The sequence below is a fragment of the Lampris incognitus genome, chromosome 18 (assembly GCF_029633865.1).
Source record: "Lampris incognitus isolate fLamInc1 chromosome 18, fLamInc1.hap2, whole genome shotgun sequence".
NCBI lineage: Eukaryota > Metazoa > Chordata > Actinopteri > Lampriformes > Lampridae > Lampris > Lampris incognitus.
Window position 1 is genome coordinate 34,705,170 of NC_079228.1, and position 18,845 is coordinate 34,724,014.

General features: G+C 43.7%; 1 protein-coding gene across 3 annotated transcripts; it reads left to right on the forward strand.

Moving 5' to 3' along the window:
• Nucleotides 1-809: 809 nt before the first annotated feature.
• slc39a4 (solute carrier family 39 member 4) lies at nt 810-18,011 on the forward strand. 3 transcript variants are annotated; one of them, XM_056298296.1, is made up of 13 exons: nt 810-868; nt 1,224-1,430; nt 5,268-5,723; nt 9,101-9,317; nt 10,002-10,183; nt 11,233-11,407; nt 11,865-12,037; nt 12,882-13,079; nt 13,517-13,621; nt 13,996-14,047; nt 14,326-14,478; nt 15,740-15,927; nt 16,221-18,011. In XM_056298296.1, exons 2-13 carry the CDS (start codon nt 1,224-1,226, stop codon nt 16,347-16,349), a joined length of 2,235 nt encoding a protein of 744 aa, XP_056154271.1. In that variant the 5' UTR covers nt 810-868; the 3' UTR covers nt 16,350-18,011. The 3 variants fall into 3 exon arrangements, with proteins under 3 accessions (XP_056154271.1, XP_056154269.1, XP_056154270.1); XM_056298294.1 differs by having other exon boundaries at nt 816-868; nt 1,220-1,430; XM_056298295.1 differs by lacking the exon at nt 810-868 and having other exon boundaries at nt 1,087-1,430.
• The last annotated feature ends 834 nt before the right edge of the window (nt 18,012-18,845 follow it).

Consider the following 18,845-nt stretch of genomic DNA (forward strand, 5'->3'; position numbering starts at 1 on the left):
CATCTTACTGAAACGTCAGTGCCACTATATCATCCAGTGATAGTAGAAACCCATCCTATTGTATAGGAGCAGTGGGCGGCCGCAGCGCCCGGGGACCAACTCCAGTTCCTCTTTCCATTGCCTTGCTCAGGGGCACAGGCAGGAGTATCAACCCTAACATGCATGTCGGGGAACCCGAAGGAAACCCACGCAGACACGGGGAGAACATGCAAACTTCACACAGAAAGAACCTGGGACGGCCTGGGGGTCAAACCCAGGACCTTCTTGCTGTGAGGCAACGGTGCTAACTGGGCCACCGTGCAGCCTTCATTTGTAATGCAGATTATGTGTGCTATTGTTTTTTTAACTTATGCGTGTGATTTTTTTCCTCCCCGTCTTTATACCTGCTCATGGACTGCAGTTGAAAATTAGCCACGCTGGCTAAACTGGACCATTTACATAAACGTTTATTGATGTGCACTTACCCCGTAAAAGTACATTACACTAAAGTGTTACTTGCAACAAGTGGAAAACTTTACTTCAAGCCTGACTCAGAAAAGGCTTTTGAAAGAAAATGACGTATACTGTAGGGAAAAAAAAGAAAAAAAAAGCTGCAACCCCAAGAGTGAGAGTCATGTGATTTCTCTGAAGGCATGTTAGGTGGAGGGGTGTTTGTTGGGACAGTCAGGATCCCTTTCGGATAAGGTGATGCTGATCAACTATTTCCAGCATAGTTATACAAAAGAGTGCAGTGTCACCACCCCACCCCACAAAGCATACCCTGGAAACACTATAAATACACGCGCCTAAGGGCCCTTCTTGCTCCTCATCGGGATTTGTGCTTCCTAGCAGTGCACAGGTGTGAGTGGGCCGCCTTTGCAATGAACAGGTATAGGACAGCGCAAGGCGCGTTTCAGCCAATCACGGTCTAATGTCCAGGTCCAGGGTAACTCACCTGGTTTCAAACTGATAACGCCTCGCTGGCTGCAGTCTACATGGTGCATTTGTGTGTCTGTATCTGGATGTGAAAGAAACAAGTTTTTTTTGTTTTTTTTTTTAATTTTGCACGAACCTAGCCGAACCCATTAGGAGTTCAAAAACCGTGCTAGCACCTCTCGATTTTTTTTTCTCAAATCGGGATTTGAAAGATACGTTTTGAAAAAAATAACAATAAAAAAAAAGTTTGGAATTAGTACAATTGTTCTTTTTAAAAATATATATATATATATATTTTCCAAAGAAAGATGGTGTCGTCCACACGCCCTCTGCTCCTGCTGGCCATCCTGGGTCTGTTCGGTTCCGGCTCGGGCCGGTCCGCTTTGGAGGAGTGCTACAGTGACGTGGTCTCCGCGGTGTCGTCGGGACAAGACTTTCTGACGACGGAGTCCGTTCGCAGCCTTTTAAACATCCTGCAGAAACGTGTGCAGTGCAGCGAGGTGTCGTGTGAAAAGGTAAGTTTGATAAATAGCCAAACTCCGCACAACACACACGCGCGCGGCTCGGGCAGGGCAGCGCGGGAGACTAAACCCAGCTCACTTTGCACCGCCGCCTAGCAAACCGGTTGACGTCCGTACGCCGTTAACGCCGGGGGTTTTAAACTCGGTCGTTACCCCGGCTGGCGTCGCCGATAAAGCGAATTATACAATAAAGACGGTTTATTGAACAGCGTTTCGATGGCGCTGGCGCTCCGCTGGGGGGGGGGGGGGGGGGGGTCCGGGACAGCGGTGCGCGTCTCGCCCTGCGCGTTACGGTGTGCGTCGCTCTTTTGTTTCCGCCGCTTCGCGGACGCTCGGAAACTCGGTCCGCCTAACTGAATAATATAACGTATTATTTAGATTCAGTAAACGCTGAAATTCCATCTTATTAAATCATATCATATTAAAAAAAACGTCTTTGGGCTGGGTAATGTTTTTCAGTAATTGCTTCGTAAGTGATTATTTTATTTCCCGTAGACTCACGTGGTCTATCTGAACGCAGCCTCTATGGCCATCAGGGTACGTTTGGTCTGTAAACACGTCTTGCAAGGGATGAGAGGTTTCTCCAGCACGCCACCTCAGGACCTGGGATGATAACCTAAAGTTAGATCATCAAATTCCTTTTAACGAAATAATAATAATAATAGTAGTAGCACTAATAGTTGTAGAAGTAACAGTAAAAGTAGTAGTGGCAGTAGTAGTAGTAGTATCATTATCACCAACATTATCATTTTTGTTTCATCATAAAAGCAAGTTGTCAGTTTTGGCTCAGGAAACCCATAACCACAGACTGGCAGATCTCGACAGCCTCATCTCTATTATGATCGAACCAGACTGCAGCTGAGTGATCAGAAGACCTCTGCAGACTGAATCTTAGATTTATTTATTTATTTATTTATTTGTTTATTTTCATCTGACTAGGCTAACTTAATAAGATGATGGATAAGTATTATATTTTTGTATTGGTTTCTGACTCTTCTAAAAAAAGGATGCAACAATATTGCATTCATAAATTCAGTCTTAATAAGGACTGCACTGTCAGGTGTACCTGAATGTCCTTGAACCTCCTCTTATGTCAGCCCTAATCTACAGATGTGGATGAGCAGCATATGGTTAATAATATCTCCGTTTATCAACTATGACGGATGGCAGTGATATAACTGCTGATAAAGAAAAATTGTTACCCCAAGAAATAAAGATGTACTGTAGCTTAAAATACTCTCAATCATCTAAGTTAGCAAGCTGTGATCTAAAAAATGTCAACGAGGGGGGAAAGTGATTAAATATGATTATCAAGTACACAGAGGTGACTGAGCAGAAATTGCAGAGGATATCTACTGTCCATTCACAGAGGCAGCATGCAGTTATATAACCAGTAATAAAACATTAAAAGACATGCTATAAATTATGTGTGATGAACACCACAAGTTTTGAATGTGACTAAGTGTGACCTAGAGGCGCATACTGTTTGATCATAGGGATTCAAAGTAATTTGTCTTCTCTCCAGGTACAATCTCATTGTGCCTTAACTCTTTCTTACTCAATTCTGTCACTTTCAGCTGAATGCATTGCATGTTTGCACAAGACTATGCATTTTCATACTTTATATTCCCAATTGTCCTTGCATGGTGAATTGCTTTAGTGCAGCTTTACTCATTGCTTTAAACTTGTTCTCTTGGCGACATCCGGTGACGCAATCTAGCTGCACATCTTCTACAAACCTGAAAGCTGTGAAGAGCATGAACATTTGCCGTTGTAGGTCAACACGTTCATAGATTACTATATTGTAATAACGTATCAGCAGTACTCTATGTGCTCTTAACCAGCCCATTCTGTGTCCTGTTATCTGCTGCCGCAATTAATCTGAAACAGTGAAACCTCATTAACCTTTATCTCATCTGGTCTAACTTATTAAGACAGCTAATAAATACTCTGAAGGAGAAATATTACAATCCTCCCACTTAATTCACAATGGACAATGCTTTATAAACTAATGTAGAAGCTATTGTGCTTTGGGTGAGTCTCAATAGTTCAGTTGTGCACCCTCTCCTTTGGCCCTGTTCACATTCCCATGATTTGCCGGCCCCGCCACTGTTTTGAATGGGAATGAATCGTCCAGGGAGCGTTGTGTAGCTAAGCTGTCATCTCGTTACTGTCCATATACATACAGCTGAGCTCATTCATATAAGAACTTCAATTTATCATCTCCTGATTCCAGCAGGACTCGTTACTACATGTTAATAACCAGACTGTGTGTGAACTTGACTGGGTTAAGTGGTAAAATGGGGGAGCGACGACCGCTTTACCTCTGTCCTGGTGGTTGTTCTTATCTGAAGGCAACATGCAGAGACTACAAGGATGGTTGGACTCTAAATCAGTATGAACCATAATGGACTAATGTCGCTGGTTTCATTTCAAGATGCCAAATGTGCATCCTTGGCAAACATTATCTGAAGTCCATCAATGGTGTAGTATTTCACAAACTGATCAGAGCAGATTATAAGATTTCAAACGTTATTATTTGGTAAAGATGATCTATAGTTTCCGGTGATATTCCACTGTAGATTTTATTTTAATGACGGCATTTTTTTTTATAAGCAGATGACAGATTTCTCATTTCAGAGGGAGTGTACCGTCAAAGAAAAAGAGAAAATGTCATCAAAAAAGTGCAGTCAGACAAGTGCAACATGCTATGCGTCCATATGCCACCAGCAACACAAGTCAACATCCTTAGTTAACGACATCATTTTAAGGCCTAAGGATAACAGTCCAGCGATGAGCTATCACTGTGGCTTTTATCATGCCAGGTTCTGTGAACCAGCTTTTAAGAGTTAATCCTACATGAAATTGTCTCTTTTTATGTCTTAACAACTGCCGCATTTGCTGTTTTTAACCATTAAAACTGTTATACAACAACTCCACAGCAATACTGTGGACTGGACTGGTGTGTTTTACAGTTGGACTGCAGCAAGTCTACAATAAAATCTGCAATTTCGGAGATAACTAGACATACATATATATAAAACGTTGTTAAAAGAAACACTCAATGGTAGGGAAAGTGCTCAACAAATAAAGAGCAAAATAATTCAGTGACTCAGGTAAATTCTTTATGAGACAGTACAAACCTGTTTGATGCCATAAGCAATCAGCAGCTGTCAATAAAGTAGCTTTATTGACAGCTGACGATTGCTTGCTGTATGAAACAGGCTTGTACTGTCTCATAAAGAATTTACTTGAATAGTAGCTTTATTGACAGCTTTATTGACAGTAGCTTCATTGACTGTAGCTTTATTGACAGCTTTACTGACAGCTGATGATTGCTTATGGTATGAAATAGGCTTGTACTGTCTCATAAAGAATGTACTTGACTCACCGGATTTTATATATATGTATATAATGAATGATCTTTGAGATATCACAGTCTCTCCTAAGATATGTGTAGTTATTTGGTACTGTTACCCACGAAATCCCTGAAAATGGGACCACACATCGAACTCTTTAAAGTCATTCAACTTTTTAAATTGCTGCAAGGTTGTTGTTTCTGTTGTGTGTGTGTGTGTGTGTGTGTGTGTGTGTGTGTGTGCTTTGCTGTTACATTTATTCATGTTAACAAGGTCTGTTGTTCCCTGTGTTTAAACAGAATATTCATCAAGCTGATAGACATCAGTGAATAGAAGAGTGACTGACCAATGAATACACTGATTCAGACATCTTTTCCCAAAGACATGACTAAGAGTGTTGGTGTGTGTGTGTGTTTGTGTGTTTCCCTCTATGTATGTATGGACTTGTTTTGTCGTCTGTCCCTGTGTGAAGTGCAATCTAGCAGAGAACGTCCACCAACTGATTGGGAACCACTCCGGCCATGAAGAGAGAGGAAGAGAGGGGGATGTAATCGTCACTCTGTCCCAATTTACCAACTTGGCAACCGGCTGTGTCTTTTATCTGAGCTCCCCGGCCCTGGCCTGTACCGCCGTAACAGAGGGGAGGTGGAGAGAGGAGGTCGAACACTTCCTACACAGAGTTACACATCATGAGGACCACGAAGACCACCAGGAGAAGGGCGGGTCAGACCATGACCACGCAGACACAAATGGACGGCTCCATAACCGCGACCATAGTCCCGATCACGATCACGGACACCCTCACGAATACACAGATGGTCACACACACGCCCATGAAGAGGGCCATCATCATGAGCACATAGACCTACATGGATTGCAGGCTCTGCTCCAAGAGCTTGAAAACCACTATAAACCCTTAGACCATGAGGTAAGCATAAAAACCACCGCAGGGTTTATCTCAGAGTTGTTTGTTTGCTTGTTTTGTAGTTTTTGGCTGTGGAGTTGTTTGTTTTCTCAGGTGCAGTTTTGTTCCGAGGCCCATTTCCAGGATCAGGTCCAGTAATATCTTTTGTTTGGCTTCCTTATGACAGATTATTTGATTGTAAAATCAGGCTCTGTGGAAAGGGATGATCTACTGTGGCGACCCCTAACGGGAGCAGCCGAAAGTAGTAGTAGTAGTAGTTGTGTAGAATCAGGCTCTGCTATATCTTTTGTTTGGATAATGAATAGCAAATGAACAATATTGTCTTGACTGGTATTTTAATCATTATCTCAAGGACGGGGTGAGCAGTATGGTCAGGTAATGGATTTTCATGGTGGATGGGGACCATTAAGTTAACATACCGTGGACAAACTCTTGTCACTTTGGTAATTCTGGTACAAGTGATGGATAGTGTTTGGCTGGCAAGATGACCTGGTGGATATTAATATCGCCTCTTAACAAGAAGATAGTATGAGAAGTATGTCATACCTGTCAGTGTGTCCTTAAGCAAAATAGTTAAATCTACATTAACTACATTAACCCGAAAGACTGATCGATGGCAGTTTTTCAGGCTTTTCTTACCTACTGTTTTTATGATTTGTGCTGTGCTGTGTATACCACTTTAAAGTGTGTATGTATGTTTTACTTCCCATTCCTTCACCTCACATTTTTTAGATCTTATAGACTCTTTTAACCTAATTCAATCTGTTAAAGGGGTCACACATTCTAAAGGTCACATCATTGACCTTGTACTCTCATCTGGTTTCTCTCTCGAGTGTCTTAATCTGGTGGATATGCTTGTAACTGGCCATAAGGCTGTTGTTTTTAAAGTTCTACTACAGCTCTCAATTCCTAGTTTCTACCCCACAACACTCTCTCGCATTCTCAATGCTGGTTCTGCAGTTACATTCTGTGATGCTTTTAATTCATCATCCTCCAGTTCCATTATATCCCCTCTCAATTCAGGTGCACTGTTAAATTCATTCAATAATCAGTGCCTATCCATCCTCGACCAAATTGCACTGTTTAAAACTAGAAAACAAAAATCAAACAAAATCCCCTGGCTAGAGAATCACACTCGAGCCCTTAAAAGACTCTAGGAAATCTGGACGACAATGGAAGGGCACCAAGTCCAAACTAGAATGTAACACTCTTAAAAACCAAATGTTATTTTATCAGAAAGCGGTTAAGGATGTGAGATCAGCTTGCTTCTCTGAGTTGATATCTAGAAATAACCACAATCTTTCTTTACAGTAATTGATTCTGTTATTAATGGCCCCTCTACTTATTTTTCTGAACCTGATTTTGAGCTGTTTGAAAAATTTCTCGCTCATTTTGTAAATAAGGTGGAGCATATCAGGTCCCAAATCCAGCCTGACCTTTGCAGTCTTTCCATTCCCCATGTTAATTCTGCCTCATGGAGACTTGGATAGGCAGCAAGGGCTTGGCTTAGTTTTTTATATTCATAAATCTCCAACAGAACTTTTTCTATCATTCTGGGTAACTCTACTTCCTTGATGGCTCAGTTGAAATGTGGTGTCCCTCAAGGCGCAGTTCTTGGCCCCCTTCTGTTTTCTATATACATGCTGCCTCTTGGCAGGGTTATTCAAAATCATGATGTGTTTTACCATGCCGACACCACTGAGTTATACATGCCACTTAAACCCACAGATCCTAGCAGCCTAGCAAATCTCACAACTTGCTTCTCTGATATTAAATCCTGAATGGCCCAATATATATATTTTTCTATTTAATAATTTTACGTTTGAGGTCCCCAATTCAATCAGCTCTTTTGGTGCTAATGTTGGTGGTCTGTCAAATAGTATTAAGCAGGCTGTTAGGAATCTAGGGGTAATATTCGATGCTAACCTCTGTTTTCAGAATCGAATCAAACATGTTGTTCTGTCATGTTTCTTCCAGCTCAAGATAATCTCTAAAATTAGGTCATTTTTATCAATTGCTGATCTACAAAAAGTTGTACATGCTTTGATCTATTCTCAGTTTGATTGCAATGCATTTTACTCAGATATCAGCCGGGGCTCCCTTCAACATCTCCAGTTGGTACAAAATGGCACTGCTCGACAAAGAGGCATGCTCACATCACCCCTGTGCTTGCCTCCCTACACTGGTTTCCTGTTAGATTTCGAATTGATTTTTAAATGTTATTGCTCACTTTTAAGGTCTTCAACGGCCTTTCTGCTGAATACATTTCTGATTTATCGACCTGTATACGCTCTCTTGACCATTAAGATCTGCAGATGGAGCCCTGCTGGTTATTCCCAGGTCACAGTTTCAAAGGGTGATCGGGCTTTTGCCGTTAAGCCCCCACACTATGGAACTCCGTGTACTGAACTCAGAAACGCTAAGTCTCAAGCTTATTTAAACCCCCCCCCTAAAACTTTTATTTGTGAAAGCTTTTGGAAATGTTTGATATATGTTTTTATTTTGTCTTATTCTTTTATTGTCTTTACCTCCTCTGTGCTCATGTCCTTTGGGCTTATTCTCATTTTTGCCTTGTCCGGTTTTATTTCTTTTGTAAAGCACTTTGTAACAATATTAAGAACAGGGCTATATAAATAAATTGTATTATTATTATTGTTAATTATTGCTATTATTATTAAAGAGCGTTTTTATCCACACTTAATGTGCAGGCCATAATAACAGTTGCATTAGAAGCCATGAAACCCTAGAGGGTGTTATTTACTGTGATAACATATACTTAACTCATCACACAGATTCATTCTCCTATCTCACTTATCACTTGTATGATGCCAGCAGTAGGGAGACCCACTTCGCTGTGCCTCATACCCCGCCACATCACCGTTGTACCCATAATCTCAACAAGGAACACCCTGTCAGTTATTATTTCCACTGTATCATTGATAGCAACTCCAACATGTGAGGAAGGGTTATATACTAAGGTTCAGATAGTAAAGATAGAGCCTCTCAATCGAGTCATACCCCTTGTGTCCTACTTTGTTGCTTATCTGGAGGCAACGTCGATATGCACAGCGAAAAAGGTCAAGATGACACTGTTACCAATGGCATTGACAAAACATGGACATTGGGTGACTTTGGAGCCGGCATTTGGACTGCAGTCACCTTTGCTGCGACTAGCCCAACGGCGTTCACCCACACGCCAAAACAATAGGTTCAAAGAGGCGTTGTCGACATGAAACGGCACCCGACAGTGTTATTCCAATCCACCCGTTCTATGGGATGAGGAAAATAAGTACAACAAAACAAAAACTTCTTTTACCTTGTTCTACTCATATTTCGCTTTCCTCTCACTCGCTTCTGTTTTCTTCCCCTGTGGCTACCAGAGCTGTCTATCAGCCAGTGACATCATGAGGGAGGTCAACGCATCATCGTCTTCCGAGGCCGGAACGGACCAGAAAGCGGAAGTGGGTGTGGTTTTTGGGCGTGTCCTGTATCACACCCTGCGAGGTCACTGCCTGGTCAGCCGCGCGCTGCCCAAAGACAGCTTCTTTCTGGACTACATCATCCAGCGTATCGGATCAGAGAATTTCACTGTCAGTGGTAAATGTCCAACAAGCATCACACACACACACACACACACACACACAAACACACGTGCGCGTGCACACACAGGGATGCATGCATTAAAAACAGATGCACAAAGAGGGGGATGGATAGAGAGAGAGAGAGAGAGAGAGAGAGAGCGAGAGAGAGAGAGAGAGAGGGAACAGACAAAACACATTAATCACCCCTTTTTTTTACTGGTCCCTTTTACTACTTCTTTGCTCAATAGCATATGAAGCATCTACTACTACTACTACTTCCGGCTGCTCCCGTTAGGGGTCACCACTGCGAATTACCTGTTTCCATCTCTTCCTGTCCTCTGCATCCTCCTCTGTCACACCAGCCACCTGCATGTCCTCCCTCACCACATCCATAAACCTCCTCTTTGGCCTTCCTCTTTTCCTCTTCCCTGGCAGCAGCATCCTTCTCCCAATATACCCAGCATCTCTCCTCCACACATGTCCAAACCATCTCAATCTTGCCTCTCTTGCTTTGTCTCCAAACCAATAGCATATGAAACATAGCCATCTATAAAGTGTGAGGAGGCTGGCCTGTGAGTTGAGCTGTTCATAACACATATTCTGACGGGGAACCAATTTTTTGACATCACGTCACATTATCGTTAAATATTGTAGTGGCAATACTTTTGCTGAGTGTTCGTTTTTAATTTGTCCTCTGTAGACCTGGAGGTTCTTATGAGGAGCCTGAATCTGGGAAGGGACGGACACGGGCATGAGGATGATGGACACCACCACGGACACAAGGATGACCATGTTGTCCATGACCACAGTGGTCGAAAGCTGAGGAAGAGGAGCAGACATGAACACCAAGAGGGACAGGGAAGAAACAAAACCTGGGACAAGGTAGACACACACAAACACACACACACACACACACACACACACACACACACACACACACACAGGGAGCCAACTGTACATTTCTAATATTTGTCTTGAAGAGTCAAATGGTGCTGCTCTTGACCATCCACTCCCTTATAAAAACCTTATTTTATATATATATATATATATATATATATATATATATATATATGATTGCTTATGGCATGAAACAGGCTTGTACTGTCTCATAAAGAATTTACTTGACTCACTGGATTATTTTGCTCCTTATTTGTTGAGCACTTTCCCTACCGTTGAGTGTTTCTTTTAATAAAGTTATATATGACACATTCATAGTGCATAATGCATTCATAATCCTCGCAGCAGGAAGCTCCTGGGTTCAAACCCCGGGGTAGTCCAACCTTGGGGGTCGTCCCAGGTCGTCCTCTGTGTGGAGTTTGCATGTTCTCCCCGTGTCTGCGTGGGTTTCCTCCGGGTGCTCCGGTTTCCTCCCACAGTCCAAAGACATGTAGGTCAGGTGAATAAGCCGTGCTAAATTGTCTCTAGGTGTGACTGTGTTTGTGTGTGTGTGTCTGTGTGTGTGTGTGTGTGTGTGTGTGTGTGTGTTTTGGCCCTGTGATACCCTGGCAACCTGTCCAGGGCGTCTCCCCGCCTGCCGCCCTATGAATGCTGGGATAGGCTCCAGCATCCCCTTGACCCCGATGGGGATAAGTGGCTTGGATAATGGATGGATGGACATTCATAATGCAATGCACTTGCTTCCATTTCCTACCAGCAGAGTGCAAATTATACTTATTGTACAAATAATACATACTGTGTTCACACAAAATACTAAAGCAGGTGCACAATATCATCTTTTTTCAGTTGCATTTGAAACTTTTTAAGAGGGAAACTTTCATGGTTTCCTTTACCTTTAGAAAAACAATTTGGGGAAAAAAAAATCTGCAATGTAATGTTATGTGAACACACTGCCTACAGGACCTCTGAAACCAGTCCTAGCGAAGCAGCCCATAATATACTGACTCATTTGTCTTACCTTCTAACACTTCCAGCACTGTTTCTCAGCGGAAGAGCTGGCCCTGATCCACGGTATGGTCAGAAACAAGTCTGTCATGGATCGGTCTGACGCGGCCCGGCTCAGCCCAGCACTGCTCCAGCAGATCCTGAGTGGGGCCTGCACAGAGGCCGATCAGCCGCTGAAACCAGACGACCTTACGGAAGTAGAAAGTAAGTGTGTGTGTGTGTGTGTGTGTCTGTGTGTGTGTGTGTGTGTGTGTGTGTGTGTGTGTGTGTGTGTGTTTGTGTTACTATGTAGCCCCATTTTCTTCCAGCTAGTTTCATGCAGATTTTGAATTTGTGAACAAAATCTGAATGAAAAGATGACAAAATTTAAAAAAAAAATCTAATTTTCACATGCTGATAGAGATTATGACTCATAGAAATGGTGATCTACCTGTTACACACTTACACTAACATGACATATGACATCACATATGACATCACATGACATGTAGGATGACACATCGATAGTGTAATAATTGCTGACTCTCTTGTTAGCGTCTTTGGATAAAGGTGTCTACTAAATGAGAGAATATAAATAAGAAAAAGCATTTGTTCTTCAGCAAATAATGCTGCTTACTAACCCCCCCACCCCAACTTCCTTTCCTTTTTCCCTCACTCTTAGGATACATCTATGCGACGATAGCCAACACTGTGATATGCCTGATGTCCATGTTTGGTATTGTGGTGTTGCTGTGTACTTCCTGTTCCAACGTGTTCCAGCTGTCTATCCAGTTTTGTGTCAGCCTGGCTGTGGGTACACTCACCGGCGATGCTCTGCTGCACCTGCTGCCTATGGTGAGAGCTTCATTAACAGAGTTAAACAAGCCATCAGAGACCATGCATCTCATAGGGTGGAGCAACGGGGCAGCATGCACTGCACCACTATAGCGTGTATGACAGAGGGAAGAGCGGGGTTCAGAGACGATGATAAGCGATGTAGAGGTGAGACTAATTGGGAAATACACACAAGGGACTGTGCCGTAGCAGCTCTAAACAAGACAGCCCACCGAGAGTCTTTCTCCATGTCCGAGGACCGATATCCCTCATGTCCCACTGAATGTAATGTATGCACGTTTGTAGTATGTAGTCATACATGTGTATGTGAGTGTATGGATGTATACATGTAAATGTTGCTAGGATGTATCACAGATCCACAGACCGTATCAAATTTATATAGCGTCTTTTTCCGAAACCGTCAATGGTGTTGTTATAAGTGCTCAACTAATGACGAGCAGAATATATATACTTAGCACAAAAAGTTTGTTTTGAATGACGAGTGACGCCGCGTCAGTCATGTATAAGGCGCAGGGCCCCGACGCAGACATCATGGCTGCCAGCCAATCAGGGCTGGCGTAATGGTACGAGTGCTTCTGTGAATACACCAGGGGGCGTATCCCATAGTGAGACTTCTCACTCATGCTACTCGGAGAACCGGGGTTACGGAAGTAACCTAACGTTTGGTAGTAATGGCAGCCTGTCAGCTGTAGTCCACAGCTATCTGGATGGGTGGTGTAAGACAATGTACAGTGTGTGCGCTCACAAGTTGGACTTCTACTACATTTCCAACTGTTGGGCAAGATCCTGCGGGACATTCTAATCCTTATGCCCCTGCACTGTGTCTTTTGGTTTGTGCGTCTAGTTCCTCGGTTTACACGTGCACTCAGACAGCAGCAGCAGGCACGGACACCATGACCATGACCACGAGGAAGAGAACCAGGACTACATATACAAGATGATGGTGGTGTTGGCCGGCATCTACTACTTCTACCTGATGGAATCGATCTTCGCTCTGGTCACATGTAAAAAGGTTCACCACCACCATCCACATCATCACGGGGTAGGCAGAAACAACATACGAAAACGCACACACACATACACACACACACACACACACACACACACACACACACACACACACACGCACATTTCCCCTATGTATAATATTCCAATATTTCCATTTCCAGAATTCTTTCCACCCTTACTTCCATCCACCCTTTCAGTGGTATCTTTATCATTGAACTTTATAACAACATGTAGAAAACTGCAATTGTGACTCAATGTGAAGAAATCCAACCTTAGTTGCTTGTGATAGCAAATCAGATATCCTCTAGACAAGTTATTTAATGTTAGGGAGACAAGATTTGGTCAATGCATAGCTGCTGCTGCTGCTGCTGGGTTTTTTGGAGGTTCATGTGACTCACTCTTTCTCTTTCTCCATCTATCTCTATCTTTCTCTCTCTCTATCTGTCTTTCTATCTATCTATCGCTCTCCAGGAAGAATCAGAGCCACACCACTGTGACCATGGGAATGTTCTCGAGATGTACCAACAAGAGAGAAGGCAAAAAGACAAACAGCAGTCAATTTCACAAGTGGACCTGGTGAGACCCCCCCCCCCCACACACACACACACCTATCATAATAAAGCTGTATTTTTCATGTGTCAGCAAACCTTTTCCAACCTCAAGCTATGTATAAAATAACTAGGCCCCTGCCTCAAAAGCGCAGCAAATGAAATTCAATGTAGAAAATAAATTTACTATGGAAGAAGATTGTATAGTGGGCAAGCTGTTGTTTCCTGTTGAGGACTTCAGATCTGTCTCACCTGAATATTTATGTATGTAAGGAAGCATGATAAGAGTATAGTATCTCTCCAGCTTCATAGCGATGTAAAAAAAAATCTCTGAAATTTCTCCATAATCACTGTGTATACATGTTGAATGAAATTAAGTGCTATGAAATGTATGTATTTCAGGTTGAGTGTGAAAATAAGAAATCATTTCCACTGTTAAAGGAGCGCACCAGAGGTGAGAGAAACTACTTATAACACAGACATACACACTCATACACACACACACACACAAAATTCAGCTGTTTTTGCAGCAATTTTCAGCAATTCTTCAGCAATTTCCTTCAGCTATCAGCATTCACACACATTTTCTGCAGGAAATGCATTTTCTAGTTACAGTAATTATGCCCCCCCATCATCACCGTCAGTCTCTCAAATTGTCTGTTACCCCTATACTACTATAGCTAAAGTTGTTCGCCTTTCTTTGTCTTTTGATCCACCTTTATGCCCACGCAGAACAGCGCCTGCTGCCCTATATGATAACTATAGGCGATGGGATCCATAACTTTGCTGATGGTTTGGCAATTGGTGCAGCTTTTTCCTTGTCGTGGAAGTCTGGCTTGGCCACATCGCTTGCTGTACTCTGCCATGAACTACCACATGAACTAGGTGAGCAATAGAGACAGCGGGAAACTTGCACACACACACACACACACACACACACACACACACACACACAAGTCAAATCAAGTCAATTTTATTTGTATAGCCCAATATCACAAATTACAAATTTGCTGTTATCGTTACTTGATCAAATTGGTGTCTGTGTCTAGCAGGGCCAGTGACCAGCATCTCGGTTTTATCCAAATTTAAAAGCAGAATGTTAAGTGACATCCAGTTTTTCACAGTAGCCAAGCAGGCCTCCAAGTTAGTCATTTGAGTATGATCCTCAGCCCTTATAGGCACATACAGCTGAGTATCATCAGCATAGCAATGGAAATTTATTCCATAACTGCGTATAATTTGGTCAAGAGGTGAAATATAAAGAGAGAAAAGTAGAGGGCCAAGAACTGAGCCCTGAGGCACACCATATTTAACGTCAAGAGAATTTTGATATAATATTACTATAGCAGACACAATGTGTTCTTCCAGATAAGTAGGACTTAAGCCAAGAGAGAGCTAAGCCAGAGACACCAAAATTACAATTTAATCTGTCTAATAGTATAAAGTGATCAGTGGTGTCAAAGGCTGCACTGAGGTCCAGTAGTAGAAGCACAGAAGCGGAATCAGAGTCCATAGCTAGTAAAAGATCATTCACCACTCTGGTCAGAGCAGTTTCAGTGGAGTGACAGGGCCTGAAAGCCAATTGAAAAGGTCCATATAGATGGTTTTCTTCTATATGGGTCGAAAGTTGTTGATCCTCAACTCTCTCTAGTTCTTTAGAAAAGAATGGAAGATTAGAGACTGGTCAATAGTTATTAAGAGACCCTGGATCGAGGGAATATCTGGCACAGCCCTATCACTTGCTCACCTCTGTACTATTTGGTTTCTGAAGCTTTCTAAGACATTCAGAGAGAGCAGTACACCTACAGTACCATTTAAAGGTGGGTTTATGGGGGCACCCCCCCCCCAGTGGCTCACCTGGTAGAGTGCATACCACATAAGGCTGAGTCCTTACCTCAACAGCCTGGGTTCAAATCCAGCTCCGGCTCTTTGCTGCACGTCATCCCCTCTCTCTCTCTCTCTCCCGCCTTTCCTGTCTCTCTCAACTATCACTATACAATAAAAAAGGCAGAAAATGCAAAAGAAAAAAAAAAGATGGGTCTATGACATAAAAATTTGAACTCCAATAGGTCTAAATGAACTCACAAATACTGTATATCAGTCACTCCACAATATAACCTCACTTCTTCTCTCGGTGTGTCTGCAGGTGACTTTGCCGTATTGCTCCACAGCGGTGTGTCTGTCCGCAAAGCCCTGCTGTTAAACGTCAGCAGTGCCATGACCTCCTTCATCGGCCTGTATATTGCTTTGTCCGTGGCCACTGACCTCGCGACTAAGCAATGGATAGCCGCCATCACTGCAGGACTCTTTCTTTATGTGGGGTTGGCTGATATGGTGAGTTTGTGTGTGTGTGTGTGAGTGTGTGTGTGTGTGTGTGTTGGGGGGGTGACAGAGAGAGAAGGGGTGGTGAGAGCGTGTTGCGGAAGCTTTGTTCGTGTTTTCTTAGAACAAATCAAAGAACAAGAGACATTTAGGTAAAATAATTTCATTTCATGAAAAGCTAGCTTTGCGGAAGTTTGAGTGTGGAAAAACTGCTTTAGATAATATCGGATTCTTTCATACGTTCCTCTCCGCTTCCCTTTCCCTATGTCTTTTCTATCCCCCATCATCCCTCTCTCTCTCTCCAGCTGCCTACCATGATCCACATCAAAAGCAATAGGCCCTGGCTGATGTTTCTCCTGCAGAACGTTGGTCTGCTGGCTGGATGGGCTATTCTCTTGACACTGTCACTTTACGAAGATCAGATCGGCATCTAGACACAAGAGACAGACAGACGGACAGATGGACAGATGGACAGAGAGACACGCAGAGCACGCGATGGAACAGGCGCACGGTCACATATGTCGGTCTGCCCCGTGGATCAGTCGCCCTACCAGCGTGCACGCCGTAGGACGACTGTACAGGCTCGCAAAGACTGAATGCATCTTTGGCCACATTCACACACATGTACAGGCAAAACGCACTAGGACACACCGGTCTGCTGAACGTACGGGCCATTTCACTGCTGACGTTGTATAGGCTGTATAAGGTTATAAAGGCACACACACACACACACACACACACACACACACAGCAATGCATAGACGTGCAACCTGCATGTCGACAGATAACGTAAATGTAGATGCATACATGCGCCCCAACCTTTACCGTTTGTTTCAATTCGTATTCTGCACATGACGTGTGTATTTGTTGCGCAAAATCAACGAAGTCGTGAAAACCATCTGCAATCCAGCCCGGATCCAAAGGTGACGGCATAACTCCTCGTATCTGAGTGAAACAGGAAATCTCACTAGCAATTACGACCAACAGCAAGGGTTTATAACTACGCACACTGTAGTTTTCTACGTTGTCCACAAGCTGGGTTTTTTTTTTCTTCTCCCAATTCCCGTCCCCTGGTGTAAACAATACTGCCCACCTGTAAATCACAATGCTGCTCGTGTATTGTTGACATTAAAACTGTAGAGCCTCACGTTGCCTGTCCACAATCCACGGTAGCACGTGTACACGTTTCCCATAAAAGTTAATTTACTAAACACCTTTGAGGCCCTAAGAGGAATAATGAGATGGCGTTTCTTTCCCACGTGTAGATATCCACTGGTGCGTTTACCGTCACGCTGACATCAGGAAATTCTGACGTCTGGGCCACCTGATGAGAAACCTCATCCTTTCACACTTCGTTGTTGTTGATCACAATGCACTTTATGGGGAAAGTCACATTACGGCAAAAAAAAAGTTACCACAAAATTGCTTGCTAAGGGGCGTCCGGGTAGCGTGGCGGTCTATTCTGTTGCCTACCAACACGGGGATCACCGGTTCGAATCCCTGTGTTACCTCCGGCTTGGTCGGCCGTCCCTACAGACACAATTGGCCTTGTCTGCGGATGGGAAGCCGGATGTGGGTTTGTGTCCTGGTCGCTGCACTAGCGCCTCCTCTGGTCGGTTGGGGCGAAAATAGCGTGATCCTCCCACTCGCTACGTCCACCTGGTGAAACTCCTGACTGTCAGGTGAAAAGAAGCGGCCGGCAACTCCCCATGTATGGGAGGGGGCATGTCTGCAGCCCAGGGGCGATTCTAGGATCAGAGCTTTAGGGGTGCTGAGCATCCAGAGTGCTGGCCGGCCAGGCAAGATCAATTTAGGGGGGTGGATCAAACCATTTTCGAAGCATGGGGGGTGCTGTATTTTTGTTGTTAAAATATTACGTTTAAACCATATTTTGACATTTCTTCAGCTTATTAAACATGGACAATAAAAAAAATCTCTTCAATTTTAGGGGTGCTGGGGTTCAATTTAGGGGCGCTACAGCACCCCCAAAAATGGGCTAGAAACGCCTATGCTGCAGCCCTCTCCGGCTCGGCAGAGGGGGCGGAGCAGCGACCGGGACGGCTCGGGAAAATAGGGTAATTAGCCAAGTACAAAGGGGGGGGAGAAAAAAGGGGGGGGAGAAAAAAAGGGGGGGGGAGGGGGAAATCCACAAAAAAAAATTGCTTGCTAAAATGTTCGTCTTTTACCTGAAACCAGTTGGCTGGATGAATATGGGTTATACGCTGATAATTGCCCACAGTTGCCCCTTGGTGTGAGGTGGGGCTGAGGGACAGTTGTGAACGCCGAACATGTTTCCTCACGACCAGCATCTCTGAGTCGTAGGGATGAAACAAGGGGCAAAATCATTGCCGTGTTTACTTCGATTAGGTTGCAGTGTATACCACATTTGAACGGAATTTGATCAAAATCGAGAGGCCATGGCACAGGACGCCACGCACTGCTGGGAAATGGGAGCCATGGGACGAGGATGGCTGGCGCGACGCCGATCCAGTTTCACCCAGTGGTTCAGGTCTGAAAACTTCCTGCCTGGAGGCTGGAATAACCGGGACAACGGGTCGGTGTAATAAATGACCCGGTGTAATGAATTACCTTTGTGGTGCCAGAGGACCGGTTTGAGAGCCACTGAATCAAGTTACTGTTTTAGTGAGCGGCGGCTGTTTGGCAGGCTGTGTTTCTTCTTCGGCTGACAGTCGTGCTAGTCCGGATCCCTTTTCCCACCAGTGCCTGGGGATGAAAATCAACATTAAAATTCAAAACCCGAATTTGTCCCTGATAACGCATGCGCGGTGAGGGGTGATTTAAGGGGGAGTCTCGCGAGACGTGTCGCGAGAGTGACTTCGAAACAATGTCGGGCAAAAGAAATGACTCAAGTGTTTGTGTTTCTCCAATCTATTGCAAGAAATCACACTCGTGTTGATTATGGTGAGATA